Below are 13,164 nucleotides of genomic sequence, written 5' to 3' on the forward strand. Positions count from 1 at the left end.
TCGGGGTACGCCGCGGTCCCGGGCGGCTCCGTGGAGCCCGTCCGAGAGCGGCGGCCGCGCCCTGACCCGGCGCTCTCTCCTTGCCGGGCGCTGACCTGCTTGTGACCTACAACACGGACCGTGACATCTGCGTGAACCCGGCCGGCAACCGCGCCAAGTTCACTGTCTATCAAAATAACGAGATACGGTGGCCTGAGCACCGATAATTGCCACAGGAAGGCTTTATTATCTCCCCAGCTGTGTATTCCCCAGCCACCGGCTTGAAAAGAATCAAATGGTAAAGAGTGAAAGGGATAATTAAAAACATCTTGGAAGGGGGTCAAGAAATTAACAGCCTAATATGAACAAACTTTGATTACAAGTAACAATTATTACACTTCATTTGTAAATGCTCGTGTTTATCTGCAAACAAAATCAGTTTCAAGTCTTTTTTTTTTTTAACTAGATTCATGTTACATTTTTCAGCGGGTGGCTACAGGGCTCGTTAGCGCTCGGGGTAATTTTTAAGTGCGCTGCTGGAGAAGCCCCGACCCTTCTGCACCGGGCTCAGCCCTGCCCGCAGCCCTGCCCGCAGCCCTGCCCGCAGCCCTGCCCGCAGCCCTGCCCGCAGCCCTGCCTGCGGTGAGACCCCGAATCGCCTGCGGTCTCAGTCGGCCAGCAGCTCCTGCTAATTAAAGTTAGTCATTGCCACTTGCACCCACCATCTACTAATTTCACCTCTGATAAGTAAAAGATTCACCTTTCAGGACAAGGTCACGAGGGGCACAGGCTCTGGTTTGCTACAGGGCCGGCCTGCCAACAGCACTTAATTCAGCCCTGCAGCTCAACCTCCAGATTTGACCTGTTACATTTGGGAGCTACATTTCTGCCCCAGGAGTGGTCACTGCACAGCCCTCAGACAGCCAACAGCGGCACACACCCTGCTGCAGTGCCCCAGCACAGTCAAGGGGGATTGGCCAGGGTGAGGTCATTTGTAGCCTGGCACCGAAGCAGGATGATGACAGAGTTTCAGTAGACTGAAAAGCTCTCAGGGCCTTTTCCAAAGGGACACTGTGCCACATTTTGGCCCTCACAGGTCAAGCTGGTGCTTCACACAGAGCACACCACACCACCAGACACAGGATGCTCTGGAGGAACAAGGCAGATTATTTTCCCCACTGCATCCACACAGGATGCATGACAGTGGGGAGCAAAGAGGAAGCTGAAAGAAGCTTATAAACGTATTGTTGTGGATCAAGGACCTGGCTCTAGTTCTGTTATCAGTACACAAGCAACAGGACTCACTTCATTTTACATAGGAGAGAAACACCCTGTGGAGGTACTCAAAAACCATCTAGAAAGGTGCTCTCAGAACCCAAGCTTAGCCCCAGCTTCCACCCTGTGGATGGACCCATGGAGCTGCTGTCCTGGCACTTTCACTGGCAGAGCTAGGCTGACAGAGCTGGCAAGGTCAGTCTGGCCAGCCAGCCACCACAGAGCCTGTGTCACCTTGCAAATGTCCCCTCTGCAATGTGAAGAGCATCACCAGGAACAAGGGACTTTCTACCACAAATCAGACATATTCAGAAATGTCCATTTTCTAAATGTTTGCTCCCCAAAGCCCCCTCCCATGCTTCAGTTTGATCCTGTGGTTAGGATTGGACTTGTAGCTGGGGAGCACATCCTGTGGGGACAGCAGAATGGGGCTTCATGGCAGACTCCAAGCAGCAGCACAGTGCTCAACACAACATACACAGCTACTACTACTGGGTGACTGAGAGATATCCTCTTTGTGCCAGCTCTAATGGGAAGTGCAGGAATGAGATTAAATATTTACAATAAAAACCACTTTACACCCTATTATTCTAGCTAGAGCTGATGCCATGAATTGAGCAGCTCTGGCTTGTATTTTCCTGCAGAGCCCCCCATCTTTCTTCTTTTTACATCTAAAAAGCTACAGTGTTCAGGATGTTCATCCTGCCCTCTCCTATAACACACCCGCAGGAGACAACCCAGGGATAGAAATGCTCTGGGAGCCTTAGCTGTAGGCCTGAGTTTTGCTCCACATCTCTGATAGCTGGAGACCTTTATGGAGTGGGGGCTGGCTGAGGCCCCATGGCATATGCTCCCCGCCAGCAACTTCGGTGGGTTTTGCCCCCAGGCTGGGGCTGAGGTTCACCCTAGCGCTCAGGAGTGTGACTCTGCAGGACTCTCCCTACCAGCCTGTACACTAGGAGGGGAAAAACAGACCTTTAGGTTTTGCTCTGCAGTGACCCAGTGCCATACCCAGCCTGAGGCAGTGGAGACCTGCCCCCAGTAGCTGTGGAGGGCCATCAACTCCAGGGCTGAGGGGAGCAGTGTACCCCTAGCTCAGGCCCCACAGCCACAGCCAGGCTACAGGGGGTGGAAGTAGAGCTGCAGCCCATCATCAACGGGGTGCACGATGGGCACGGTCTGCATGGCGGGGTAGCCAGGGGTGGCCAGCTCCCAGCGGGCTGTGCTGACCAGCTCAATGGCCAGCAGCTTGAGGATGGCCTGTGCCAGCTCCTTCCCGATGCAGCTCCGTGCCCCACCACCAAAGGGGATGTAGTGGAACCGGCCTGCAGCCTCCATCCGGGTGGCACCAAAGCGGTCTGGGTCGAAGCTGCTGGGGGGGCTCTGGTAGACAGCAGCTGTCTCATGTGTATCACGGATGCTGTACATGACACTCCAGCCTTTGGGGATCTGGTAGCCCTGGGAGGGGAGAGAAAAGGGGAGGAGAGGAGTGTTACGTACCCGTGCTAGTAGAGGGTGAGCAGAGGGTGCCTGAGGACAGCCCCAACATACTGCCCACCTGCTCTGTAGCTCTTTTTCTCCCCAGCCGAGCTGGGACCCACAGAGGTTGCTGGGTGCCACCTCCCCCTGAGCTACACTGCCAAGCACCACCACTGTGCTGTGCCTGCACACAGTGACAGGCAGCAGTTCCCTAACAGCCTGCAAGGCACTTACGTCGAGCTCAAAAGTCTGCAGTGCCGTTCTGTAGCCTCCGGAGACTGGGGGCAGCACCCGCAGCACCTCCTTAATCACACAGTCCAGGTAGCGCAGGCGGCTCAGCTTCTCCAGGCTGATGTCCGAGGAGCAGTGACAGCTCTGCCCTGATGGTGCCTGGAGCTGGGAGCCAGTGCAGAGGTCGCTCTGGGGGACGGTGGGCTCCAGCAGGGCACCGGACTGGAGGGAACCTTCCTCCACTGAGGCCGGGAGCTGGCTCTGATCCTTCTGAACATCTTTGGCCGTGGAGTGGAAACGTGGTTTCTCTCTGTCCCTGCTCTGCATGGTCAGGGTGTCCGGGCAGGGTCCTGCAGGGTGGCACTCACACTGCTGATACAGTTCATGGGACATCAGCTCCTGCCTTATTTTTTCAATCACTGAGGGGTGCTTCAGTAGCAGGAGGATCAGAGAAGTGCTGGCACTAGCCGTGGTGAAAAAAGCGGCAAATATGAGCTCAATTGCTGACTCCTGGGAGAGGAATGAAGGTGACAAGTTTGAATGCCATTTTAAACTGATTGTGATTTAGACTGTTCTTACATTTTTCAGATTTTGTCCCTGTGCAGAGGGCCCTGGTCCCCACTCTGTTTTCCACAAACCTGCACCCATCCTGGGTTGGCAGGAAGCAAACCATTTATGAACTGGACATCCACTTGCCCAGCGAGTGGTGCAGAAACACAGCTGAGTACACATTACCACCAGTACAGCTCTTCTGAGCTTCCCTGCTAAGATTTACCAATTTTAAAGCAGCATTTTAACATGCATTATAGCACACTGAGTGAAGTCCATTTCAAGCATTATGCCTTTTCTCTTCATCTGCCAATTCCCCTTTGCACCCACCTTTTACTCTTCTGCCCAGGCAGTGGATATGAGCGTGTTTATGCACAAATCCTAGATGTGCTGGCAGCTAAAATGGGTTGCATTTGATTCATCTCCGGTTATAATTGACCATTTGCTTATCTGGGAGGGGACTGAAGCCAAGAGTTGAGAGCAGAAAGACCTCTTTGCTACAGCAGGTCAGCCTGGGAAGTACTATAGCTTGCAGGGAGCACAACAGGCAAAGGACTTGCTCACCTTTCAAGCTTTACAGCCTGAAGCACAGCAGTGTTTCTGATAGCTCCACAGCAGATGTATCCATTACAAGTCAGGAAGTTAACCACCTCAGATAGATGGACCACAGAACAGTCAAATCTGTAATAGGTGCCTTGTCCCAGTTCACGGATCCCCACGCAGCCTCCCAGTCTTTGCGGGACTGTCTGCAGGGTCTATATTGGCACAGTACATACCAGGCTGGTGTGGGCTGTTTGCAGCACCCTCTGATGAACTTTTGCAAATGGTTTTCCAAAAGCTAAGCTGCCCAGAGCTGGGTCATGGCATATCATGTCTCTGACAGCAAATGTAATGCTCAAACCTACAACACCATCTGAAGGTGCCAGTGGGAGCACAGGACTGGGAGCACCAAGGCCAGAGGCCAGAGACAAAAGCAAAGGGAGGAATACCAGGAGCTACCACCCTGGGAAGACTGAGACTTGGCTGGCACTACAGAGCACTAATTGCTCCAGTCCAGGGGCAAAGCAGAGCAAAATCCTCCAAGGACACAGAGCAGTTTCCTTTCACATGACTGTATGTCTGGACTTTAAATTGTTCAGACACAACAATTGTTCTGGAGAGGTGAAGCCACAAACACAGAGAAGGACACCTGAAGCCTGAACGTACTTGGACCCAAGTCTGATAAGGTCAAGGATCATGTCACAAGGATGACTCTTTGCTACCATCCCCAGTGCCGTATATTGGCTGGACTAGATGCTTTTGTCAAAGTGCAGCTCTCAAGGGCATCTTTCAGCTGAAATAAAACCTCTGGAATAACAGATCCCTGTCGACCCCTATCACACCTCCTGCAGGCATGAGCAGGGATTTTTACATTCACAAGGTAGCAGATCCAGATGAAAAGAAATCTCTCAGTTCTGCCACTTGCAATTAAACCCCAAGACATTTCAATAGCATGCAAGGAATTTAGGGCAAGCTCTGCAATTTGAAATAACAGCCCTTATGACTCTCTGCATCAACCTCTGACAGTGCTGCTGCAGAAGCTGTGACACTGAGCCGCTGACTTTCCCTTCCTGCTTCTACAAGGCCAACATAACCAGTGCCTGGAAGGCAGCACCTTCCCAAGTTTCACCAATATTGTCCCTGTGCTACAGCCCAACTCCCTGTCCTGGAGGGCAGGATAGCCAGCATTACAGTTCCACCCATCCAGCCAGTGACAGCACTATTATGTAGGATGGGGTCTTTTTAATCTTTCCAGGGTTTTAAGTATTTCAAAACAGAATTTTGGCAAAGCAATATCTTTTTAATGACCCTTACATTTCAAGGGTCCTGGTGAATTCATGCCAGCAGCGTATTTAGGAAAACTTCTGGAAAGACTGTCCTTCCAAATAATTTGAACACAAAGCAAATTAGTAACTAGTGTGTGCCAGTGTTTGGAGGCTCTCTCAAAGACAGACAAATCCACGTTTCTGAGACAGCTTTGGACTTTTATCCAATTACACCATTTAATGGAATGAAAGCTCTACTACTGTTATATTAGAGTGAATATTGACATAATCGCAAGCATAGGCAGTTTGGTTTGCAAGTAATTTTGTTAAATACAGACAAGACAGAAATCTTCTAACCATAATGCTACAGGACAGTGTATCCTATAGTGTATATATATATATACACTTTTAATATAATATATACTATAGTATATATTATATACTACGATTTCAACCAGCTGGCCCCAGATCACCGCCATGTAACTCCATGTTACATTTAATATCCCCTTATTGCATTTGTGGTCAGAGCCAGGGACGTGATGAGAGATCGTGAAATTATTCTTGTGTAATATTCATGTGAAAACTAACAGAGAGTAATTAATCTTAATCAATCACATTTTGAATGTTTCAATTATTTTAAAAATTACATTATAATAAAAAGATCTATTAGAATAAATAATATAATAAATAATTATAATAAAATTAGTTTATGAACATATTCTGATTCTAGTTGCTCAAAGTTTTTCAAATATTTTAGATTTAGAGATTACCTTTTTACAAAATATTTATAAAATATTAATCTTTAGATAGTTTTCCTTAAATACTTAAGTAAGCAGTGAAACTACCTTTAAACTGTATTCAAATACTTTTGAACTGTATTCAGCTGCTGTACCCATGCAAAACTGCTTCAAAACTTGTTATATAAATGTAGTGTCATCTGTCATTCACTGATACCAAGTGACCTGGAACTATGAATGATGCAATACTAATGACAACTTTTTCCCGAGATCTTTGGGAAAATACTCTTCACATTCAGTTAGTGGTTTAGGCTCAGTAAGGACTACTGGGTTCATCCTTACCTTTAGCTCCTGCATGGTGAATTCCTTGCCGTGCTCCTTGGCACTGTTCATTATGAAATCCAGAGCATCACTGTGATCTTCTGGGTTGTTTCTCTGCAGTTTTTCCTGTATAGCCTTCTCCATAAACCCGTGTAGCATGTCCCGTGCTTTTATTCCCTGTGAGAGGCAGACACAGTTCAGGAGAACCTTAGGAATTGAACCCCTCTCCTGAGAGACTGAGGGATCCCATCGTAGCAATCCTTAAAACCAGGATCTATAACAGCAAGAACAGTTTAATCTGTTGCCCAGCCCCAGAGCCTTGCAAGAGGCAGCAGTCTGGGGGGAACTGCTGCATATTCTGTTGCTTTGCTGTTGTGAATCAAATACAGTAAGTCACAAGAAATTCTCTGAGAGGAAAAGACAGCAGTAAACACGTGGTACCAAGTTCAGAGGCATCTGCGCTGAGCAAACCCACAGTTGTGTCAGGTCCAAAAGAAGCTTGTCCAAAGGGACAAGAAGAGGTAACTTAATAAAACTGAGTCCAGACAGCAAGGCACATCTGAGACAGGATTAAATGAGTGGCTTAACCAGGGTATAGTGGAAAAAGACACATTAATTACAGCCAGCTCATCTTCAGTTGTGTAACATTCATGTAAGATCTCAACAAGTCAAGTGATCAGCAATCTCTTTGCAAAGTGGGATGGAGTCACAGAGTGTGGCTCTCTATCAAGATGCTTCCTGCAAAAGCAAGAAGGATGAGATCTGGAATGAAAAATGGCCACGACCAGATGTTGGGAAAAGCATACAAAGGCTTAGATTTGAGGTGGGAAAGACTGGACAAAGTAAACAGGGCAGGGAGCAAGGGGAAAGACAAGGGGACCTAAATGCAAGTGGAACATATTGGTCTGGGGCCAGATAGCCTGTGGCTGACCTGAGAGAGGGCAGAGAGGGGTAGGATGTGAGGGATGAAAGCCCACACTGTGCCAACCTGCAAGGGGAAACTGGACAGGGAAAAACAGAGCTTTGAACCGGTGAAGAGTAGCAGGGAGGCTGGGGGTGAACTGGGACTGGCTGGGTAAGAGGATCCAATGGGGCAGAGCTCACAGTGGAAATAAGAGATGAGGGAAGACCTGGCTGAAGTGGGCAGGAGACTTCAGCTGTGGTAAGTATGAAGAACCTAAAGTCAGAGGAGGGAGTAATGTGAGAGGAGGGGTGGTACACAGGACCAATACCTAGAACAGGAGTGTAGGGAGGCAGGCAAAGAGGAGCAGAGCAGCAGGGAGGAAACTGCAAGTTGAAAGAGGCAGAGGAGGCTGTCTGCCACGTTCCTCTCCCTGGGCTGTCTCTGTGCTGCTGGGCTACAAGGGGCCAAGGATCATAAGAGGTCCCAAGTCCTTGGCCTGCCTAAGTTGCACAGGGGGTGCTAAACTGAGCTGTGTGCTCATGTCCACAGACCCCTCTGCCGTGGGCTGACAGGAGTCCAGGTAGGATGAGATGGGACAGGCCCAGACATGATGAACTAACCGGAGGCAACATATGGGATGAGGAAGAAGAGAAGCCCTGCATGGTACAGTGAACTGGAGCCAGGACCCAAAGGTGCTGGAAGTCAACCAGGAGCAGGTGGGAAGTGCAGAGAAAGGGAAATGTCTGAATTAGGTAAGACACCAAGCCCTCAGACCTGGAATAGGTTGCTGCAGATGTCCTGGCCCATTGGAAGTGCCCCTGGGCAGGCCTGGGGACAGGAGGTCTCTGCTGCCAGGGCCCAGGCCCTTGCCCCCAGGCAGAGGGAACGGGACATGCGGCAGTACCTTGCGCAACCCACTGAAGGGTATGTTGAGGGGCAGGGAGAAGAGGTTCTCCACCAGCTGTTCAAAAGTTTTGGCCAGATCCTTGAACTGCTTTTCCTCCAGGCGGAGCCCCAGCAGAATCCGAGCTGCAATGCGGAAAGTTAAGGTTTTAGCGGAGGAATAAACTGCGATGGAGCCCGGCTCCATGCACCAGCCCCGCAGCTCCCAGCTCACAACCTTCTGGATCCGTGGAAGGTAGCTCTCCAGGGCAGTACGGCTGAAGACTCTGGCCAGGATCTAGGAGGAGAAGGGGGGAACACAAGCAGGTAGTTAAAGCAGGGGGAGCACACATGCCACCGAGGCCCAAGCCTGGGCGGAGGTGCCGCCTGGGCTGTGTGCCCTGTTGGGGTGGCCGAGAGACTCACCTTGCGGCGTTGACGGTGCAGGTCACCAGTGGAGCTGAGCAGGGTGTGGGCGCCCAGGATGATATGAGTGCTCTGGGGCCACTGTGTGCTGACCAGCGTGTGCTCGCCCAGAAGGATCTTGCGGATGTTCTCAGCGCCTGTCACCCGCACCACCGGCCGGCCCAGGAGGTGGGTCTTGAAGACGTTTCCGTATCTCTCCCGCCGTGAGCTATGGAAGCGGGAGCCCTGGGGACGAGCTGCGGGTCAGCCTGTGGCTTCCACCAGTCCCTTCCCACCCCGCCCTCGTCCATCGGCGCCTTACCTGGAGCAGCCAGTGCAGAGTCTCCCCAAAAAACGGCCAGCCCATGGAGCCCTTGGGCAGGGGCAGGGCGCTGGCCCGGTCCCGGCTGAGGCTCCAGCGCAGCGCCCACAGGTGCCGGCACAGGGTGACCAGCAGAGCCAGGGTCAGCAGCGCCAGCGCCGACGCCTCGGGCCAGGAGAGCCCGGCCAGCATCCTCCTCCGGCGGCGGGGACGGGCGGGCGGCTGCGGGGGCTGTCAGACCGGCTACCGGCGGCGGGCGCTGCACGGCGGGCCCTGCCGGCTGCTGCCCGCCCGGCCCCGCTCGCCTCCTGCTGCCGGTTCGCCCCTCGGCCACATTTATATAGATATTGGCCACTTACGCCCGATCCACCTTCGGAGATGACGTATCCGCTGCATATTTAAGCGGCGCGGCCAAGTGCGGTGATTGGCGCGGGAGAGCCGGGCACAGCGGCCGAGGGGCGCGGGGCCGCGGCGGGGCAGCCCCCCCGAGGATGGGGGCCCGGCGGCCCCCCTCCCACCCCTCTCCCAGCCCCTCGTGCCGCCCCAGCCGACGGCGGGACGGCTGCCTCGGGAGCGGGAGCCCCCGGCGCCCCCTCGGGCCAGCCCTCCCCGCCGCCCGGCGAAGGTAGCGAGTCCCGTCCCGGGCTCCCCCGACCGGGGAGCGCCCCAGTCCCGCCTCTCCCGGCTGCCCGGACTGCAGCGGCAGTCGGGGCGATCCTGCAGTGCCCCCGACCCGCACCTCGCCGTCGGGGCCTCCCCGATCCCCGACCGCCTTCCCCGGGGGTAAATCGCCACTGAGTCAGGACCCGTACAGGTCCCGCGAAACCGGCTCTGAGGTGCGTGCTGGTGTGTGAAATTAAACAGGAACACGGGCGAGGTTTATCTTACTGTATTTAGACCGTCAATAACTTAAAAATACAGCAAAAATGTACATTATTTTTACACATTCCATTTGGTTTGTATTTGTTAGACATTCTCTTAGTGTCTAAAACAGCCAGGAGGGGACAGTGCAAAGAGACCGGTGGTGGGACAAAATGCTAATCGCTGGGATGGGGCTGGCGGTAGAAAGCGCATACTGACAAACAGATGCGGCACAAACCAACAGCGGCAAACCTATTCCTTACTGCAACCTGGGAAAAAGAACCCGGGATCTTACAAAATAGAATTAGTAACCCTGAGGAACAAAACCAAAACGAAACAAAATGTCACATTATAAAGAACTCAAATGGTTATTTACATTCACGACCGCAAGATTAAACCCTTTTGGAGAACAAAGCCTATAAGTCCTAACGCTGAATAGGTATCAAGTCTAGTTCTCAGGTAGTTTTCAAAGGTACTAAAAATCAGAAGACTTTTTCATACCTCCAGACTACAAAATCTGATATACAAAATTATGTCCAGTCACTTTAAGGCTAATATACATTTAACGCAGGAAAACAATAGGCAGCATCTGAAACACAAGTATCTCAATGCTTAAAAACATTAAATTAGGATTCAACCAGAAAACAGCAACTAAGGGATCATTTCTCAAATAATTCCTATCCGGAGCAAAATTTTGGACACCATATCTGCAGATATTTAAATAATGTATTTACAGTTCTGCTGTTCCATGTACAATACGATTGCGCTGGTTTTTATTGTACAGACTCATTTTTTACCATTTGTTTACAATATACAAAATAGTATTCGAACCATTAAAAATACGTACAAAGAATTGTTTGTTGAAGACTCCATGTACAATCCATCTACTGCATTTCTCCTTTACTCAAACAAATGTCCTAACTGGTATCACTTTGCTTAGTAGAAATAGTGGCTAAGAAACACCTCTTGGCATGACGAGATATTGTTGATTTAAGAGGCCTATGTGTGCTGGGACATACCATTCACTAAACTCCTAAGTTGCTTTACTACAGTCTCTATTAGCTTCTGCTTGTCACGATCATTCTTTCTGAATTGAGCAAAAATGTTGTTCTTTTTGCTGGAGTCTTTCATTCTAGAGAAATAAAACAGGAAATTACACAAACACATTAGAAACATAATTTCAAAAGGAAAAATCCGACTATTGAAACAGTTTTACTATTGATCCTCTTTTTATCTTTCTGCTATTAATAACTGAAAGATCACAAAACTGTTATCTGTGTGTTCTTAAATTCAACTTCTGGAATCCAAAACTGGTTTTAACAAATATTACTTCACAAATAACACATAAGTATGAAGCAAACACCCATTCGGCAGGACCCTGGCCCTTCCCAATGCCATAAGAAAGAAGTAAACCATAAAACCCGTTAATATAATCTGCCTCCATGGTGAATTTAGATGCAGCGAACGGGCGAATTTTGCTCACCATCAATAACGGGCATCGTTATCGCTGATTTCCCGTAGTAATGGATTTAAAAACGAAATTCGGGAAATTAAATAAGTTAAAGCAACAATATTTTGTAACAATATAGGCGATACGTACCCTCTGTGAACTCTTCAGAAGACATATTCATCACAGGCAGGAGAGGAGAGAAAACACTGTTAGAAAACGTCTTTAAACCGCAGTGTGTTCTGATGCGGCTTTTACCAGCAGGTTGGTACCGGGCTGGCGGCAACGCGCCCTCCTCACCCTGCCCTCCCAGCCCACCCTCCAGGCCGGCCGAAAGGCTCACACCGCTTCACCACGGCAAACCCCACGCATTTACCTTCCCTAGAGCGGCAATTCGAGCAGCCGCGGGCTGAGACCGCGGTACCGGCACCGCCCGCCGCTCCGCGCCGCTCCCGGCACCGGGACACGGCCGTGCTGCCGCCGGGCTTCGGCCGCGCCGCTCCCGGCAGGGCGGGCGGCTCCAGCCCCGGCCCTGGAGCCGCCTCCATTCCCGTGCCGGCAGCTCCGACCCCTGCACTTACTTCTCCAGGAGCGTGAGGGCCGTGCTGGGGTTGACCCGCAGGTACTTGGAGGTGGCCTGCCCGTAGTCAGCCAGGTAGGTGGACCAGTCCCACACCATGAAGAGGTCCAGGAGCTGCGGGGGGAGAGGCGGGTGAGCGAGCGCGGGGCGGCTCTGCGGAGAGGAGGCCGTCCGCAGCCTCTCGCCGAGCCCAGCCGACACCCTCCCTTCACCTGCCCATTTCTTTCTTTTACATCCCTTGCCTCCCTCCCTGCGCAGGGAGGCGGCTGTGCAGGTTCGGCCCTAGGAAGGGATGCTAATGGCTTCACGCTTTGGTGTTTGGGAACTTGCTTTGGTGTTTGGGAGCTTGCTTTACCGTGGGGAGCAAGCTAGGGATGTTTGTGTCTGCTGCTCCTGACAGTACTTAAAAGCAGAGGTTCAGGTAGTCTCAACTAAGTGAATTAAACACCTCCTGCTGCACTCTCCATTGTGACTGATCCCCAAAACTCAGCGCCAAGCCCCGGGCACACTTCTGGCCCAAACAAACCCAGACATTTCAGTGGAGGAACAAAAAGCTTCCAAACGCAGCCCTACGCCTGGCTGCAACTTCAAATCAGGCCTTTGACTCATGATCTCAGAGCTGCTGTTCAGCAAAACAGCCTGCTTTTACAATCAGACACAACGCGGAACCTCCAGCAGCCAGCACCCTCGCAGCCCTCCAAGCCTAATTCCCCCTCTACCATCACGGGGCGCAGGCCAGGCACCGCTGGGCACCCTGCCCAGGCTGCCAGGGGCCAGGACACAGGCAGCCCCGCTCGGGGAAGCCTTTCCCACGGCTACCTGCGGGCCAGCGGGCCCCACTGCCATTGACGTCAATGGCGGGGCGCCCCCAGCTTCCCCCTGCGTCTGGTGCCTGGCCTTGTCCTGCTGCTGAGGGCTAACAAGGGCTTGTTCTCAGGCTGCCCTGTGTTAGCCAAACCTACTGTTAAAATAAGCGTGGGGAACCATTAGCAGCACTTCGCCCCAGCTCGTAGTGCCTGTGGCAGCGTAACCCAGGGCCACTGCTTGCCTGGAGGCCTGCTGAATCCGTAATGCTGGAAAGGTGGTGCCAAACAGGATTTTCTGTAACAAAACTACTTAAAAATATGTAACAGACTACTGCAAGTCACAGAAAGAAAGAACCCTGTTCATTTTAACATGTGCTTCTGCTAAGTCATGCCAGAGCTGTTACAGCTGGGGCACAACAGTAGCAGCTCCTGATCCTCAAGGCAGAGCTGCAACAGGTGCCCACTCCTCTGACTTCTCAGGCTATGCTAAGAGGGGGACTGCACCTCCAAGAACCTTGCCTTACTCAAACTTCTCAGCCTGATGAAGTGCCAGAGGTGTCCATTAATGCTCATCCCCAAAA

At 51.5% G+C, this 13,164-nt stretch overlaps 2 protein-coding genes across 10 annotated transcripts in view; both read right to left on the reverse strand.

The window, feature by feature from the left end:
* Window positions 1-618: 618 nt before the first annotated feature.
* LOC113949344 (cytochrome P450 26C1) lies at window positions 619-9,081 on the reverse strand. Its single transcript, XM_027647766.1, has 6 exons — window positions 8,890-9,081; window positions 8,589-8,813; window positions 8,185-8,460; window positions 6,398-6,553; window positions 2,968-3,474; window positions 619-2,712 (listed from the first exon to the last, which is right to left on the reverse strand). The coding sequence occupies exons 1-6, from the start codon at window positions 9,079-9,081 to the stop codon at window positions 2,374-2,376; spliced, it is 1,695 nt and encodes a 564-aa protein (XP_027503567.1). The 3' UTR covers window positions 619-2,373.
* A 682-nt stretch (window positions 9,082-9,763) lies between these two features.
* The window catches only part of EXOC6 (exocyst complex component 6), an 88,616-nt gene continuing 85,215 nt past the window's right edge, over window positions 9,764-13,164 (reverse strand). For all 9 annotated transcript variants that reach the window (XM_027647755.1, XM_027647759.1, XM_027647756.1 and 6 more), the window contains 3 exons: window positions 11,779-11,891; window positions 11,351-11,362; window positions 9,764-10,882 (listed from right to left, as the gene is read on the reverse strand). In XM_027647755.1, coding sequence (XP_027503556.1) covers window positions 10,750-10,882; window positions 11,351-11,362; window positions 11,779-11,891 — 258 coding nt within the window. In that variant the 3' untranslated portion in view covers window positions 9,764-10,749. The remainder of the gene's footprint in view (window positions 10,883-11,350; window positions 11,363-11,778; window positions 11,892-13,164) is intronic.

The sequence above is a fragment of the Corapipo altera genome, unplaced genomic scaffold (genome assembly GCF_003945725.1).
Source record: "Corapipo altera isolate COAL_440 unplaced genomic scaffold, ASM394572v1 56, whole genome shotgun sequence".
Classification (NCBI taxonomy): Eukaryota; Metazoa; Chordata; class Aves; order Passeriformes; family Pipridae; genus Corapipo; species Corapipo altera.

Coding starts and splice junctions, on each gene's coding strand:
- LOC113949344 (XM_027647766.1), bottom strand. CDS start 9,081: ATGCTGGCCGGGCTCTCCTGGCCCGAGGCGTCGGCGCTGGCGCTGCTG. Junction 8,814..8,889: donor CTCTGCACTGGCTGCTCCAG/GTAAGGCGCCGA, acceptor GCTCGTCCCCAG/GGCTCCCGCTTCCATAGCTC. Junction 6,554..8,184: donor CCTTCAGTGGGTTGCGCAAG/GTACTGCCGCAT, acceptor TGCCTCTCACAG/GGAATAAAAGCACGGGACAT.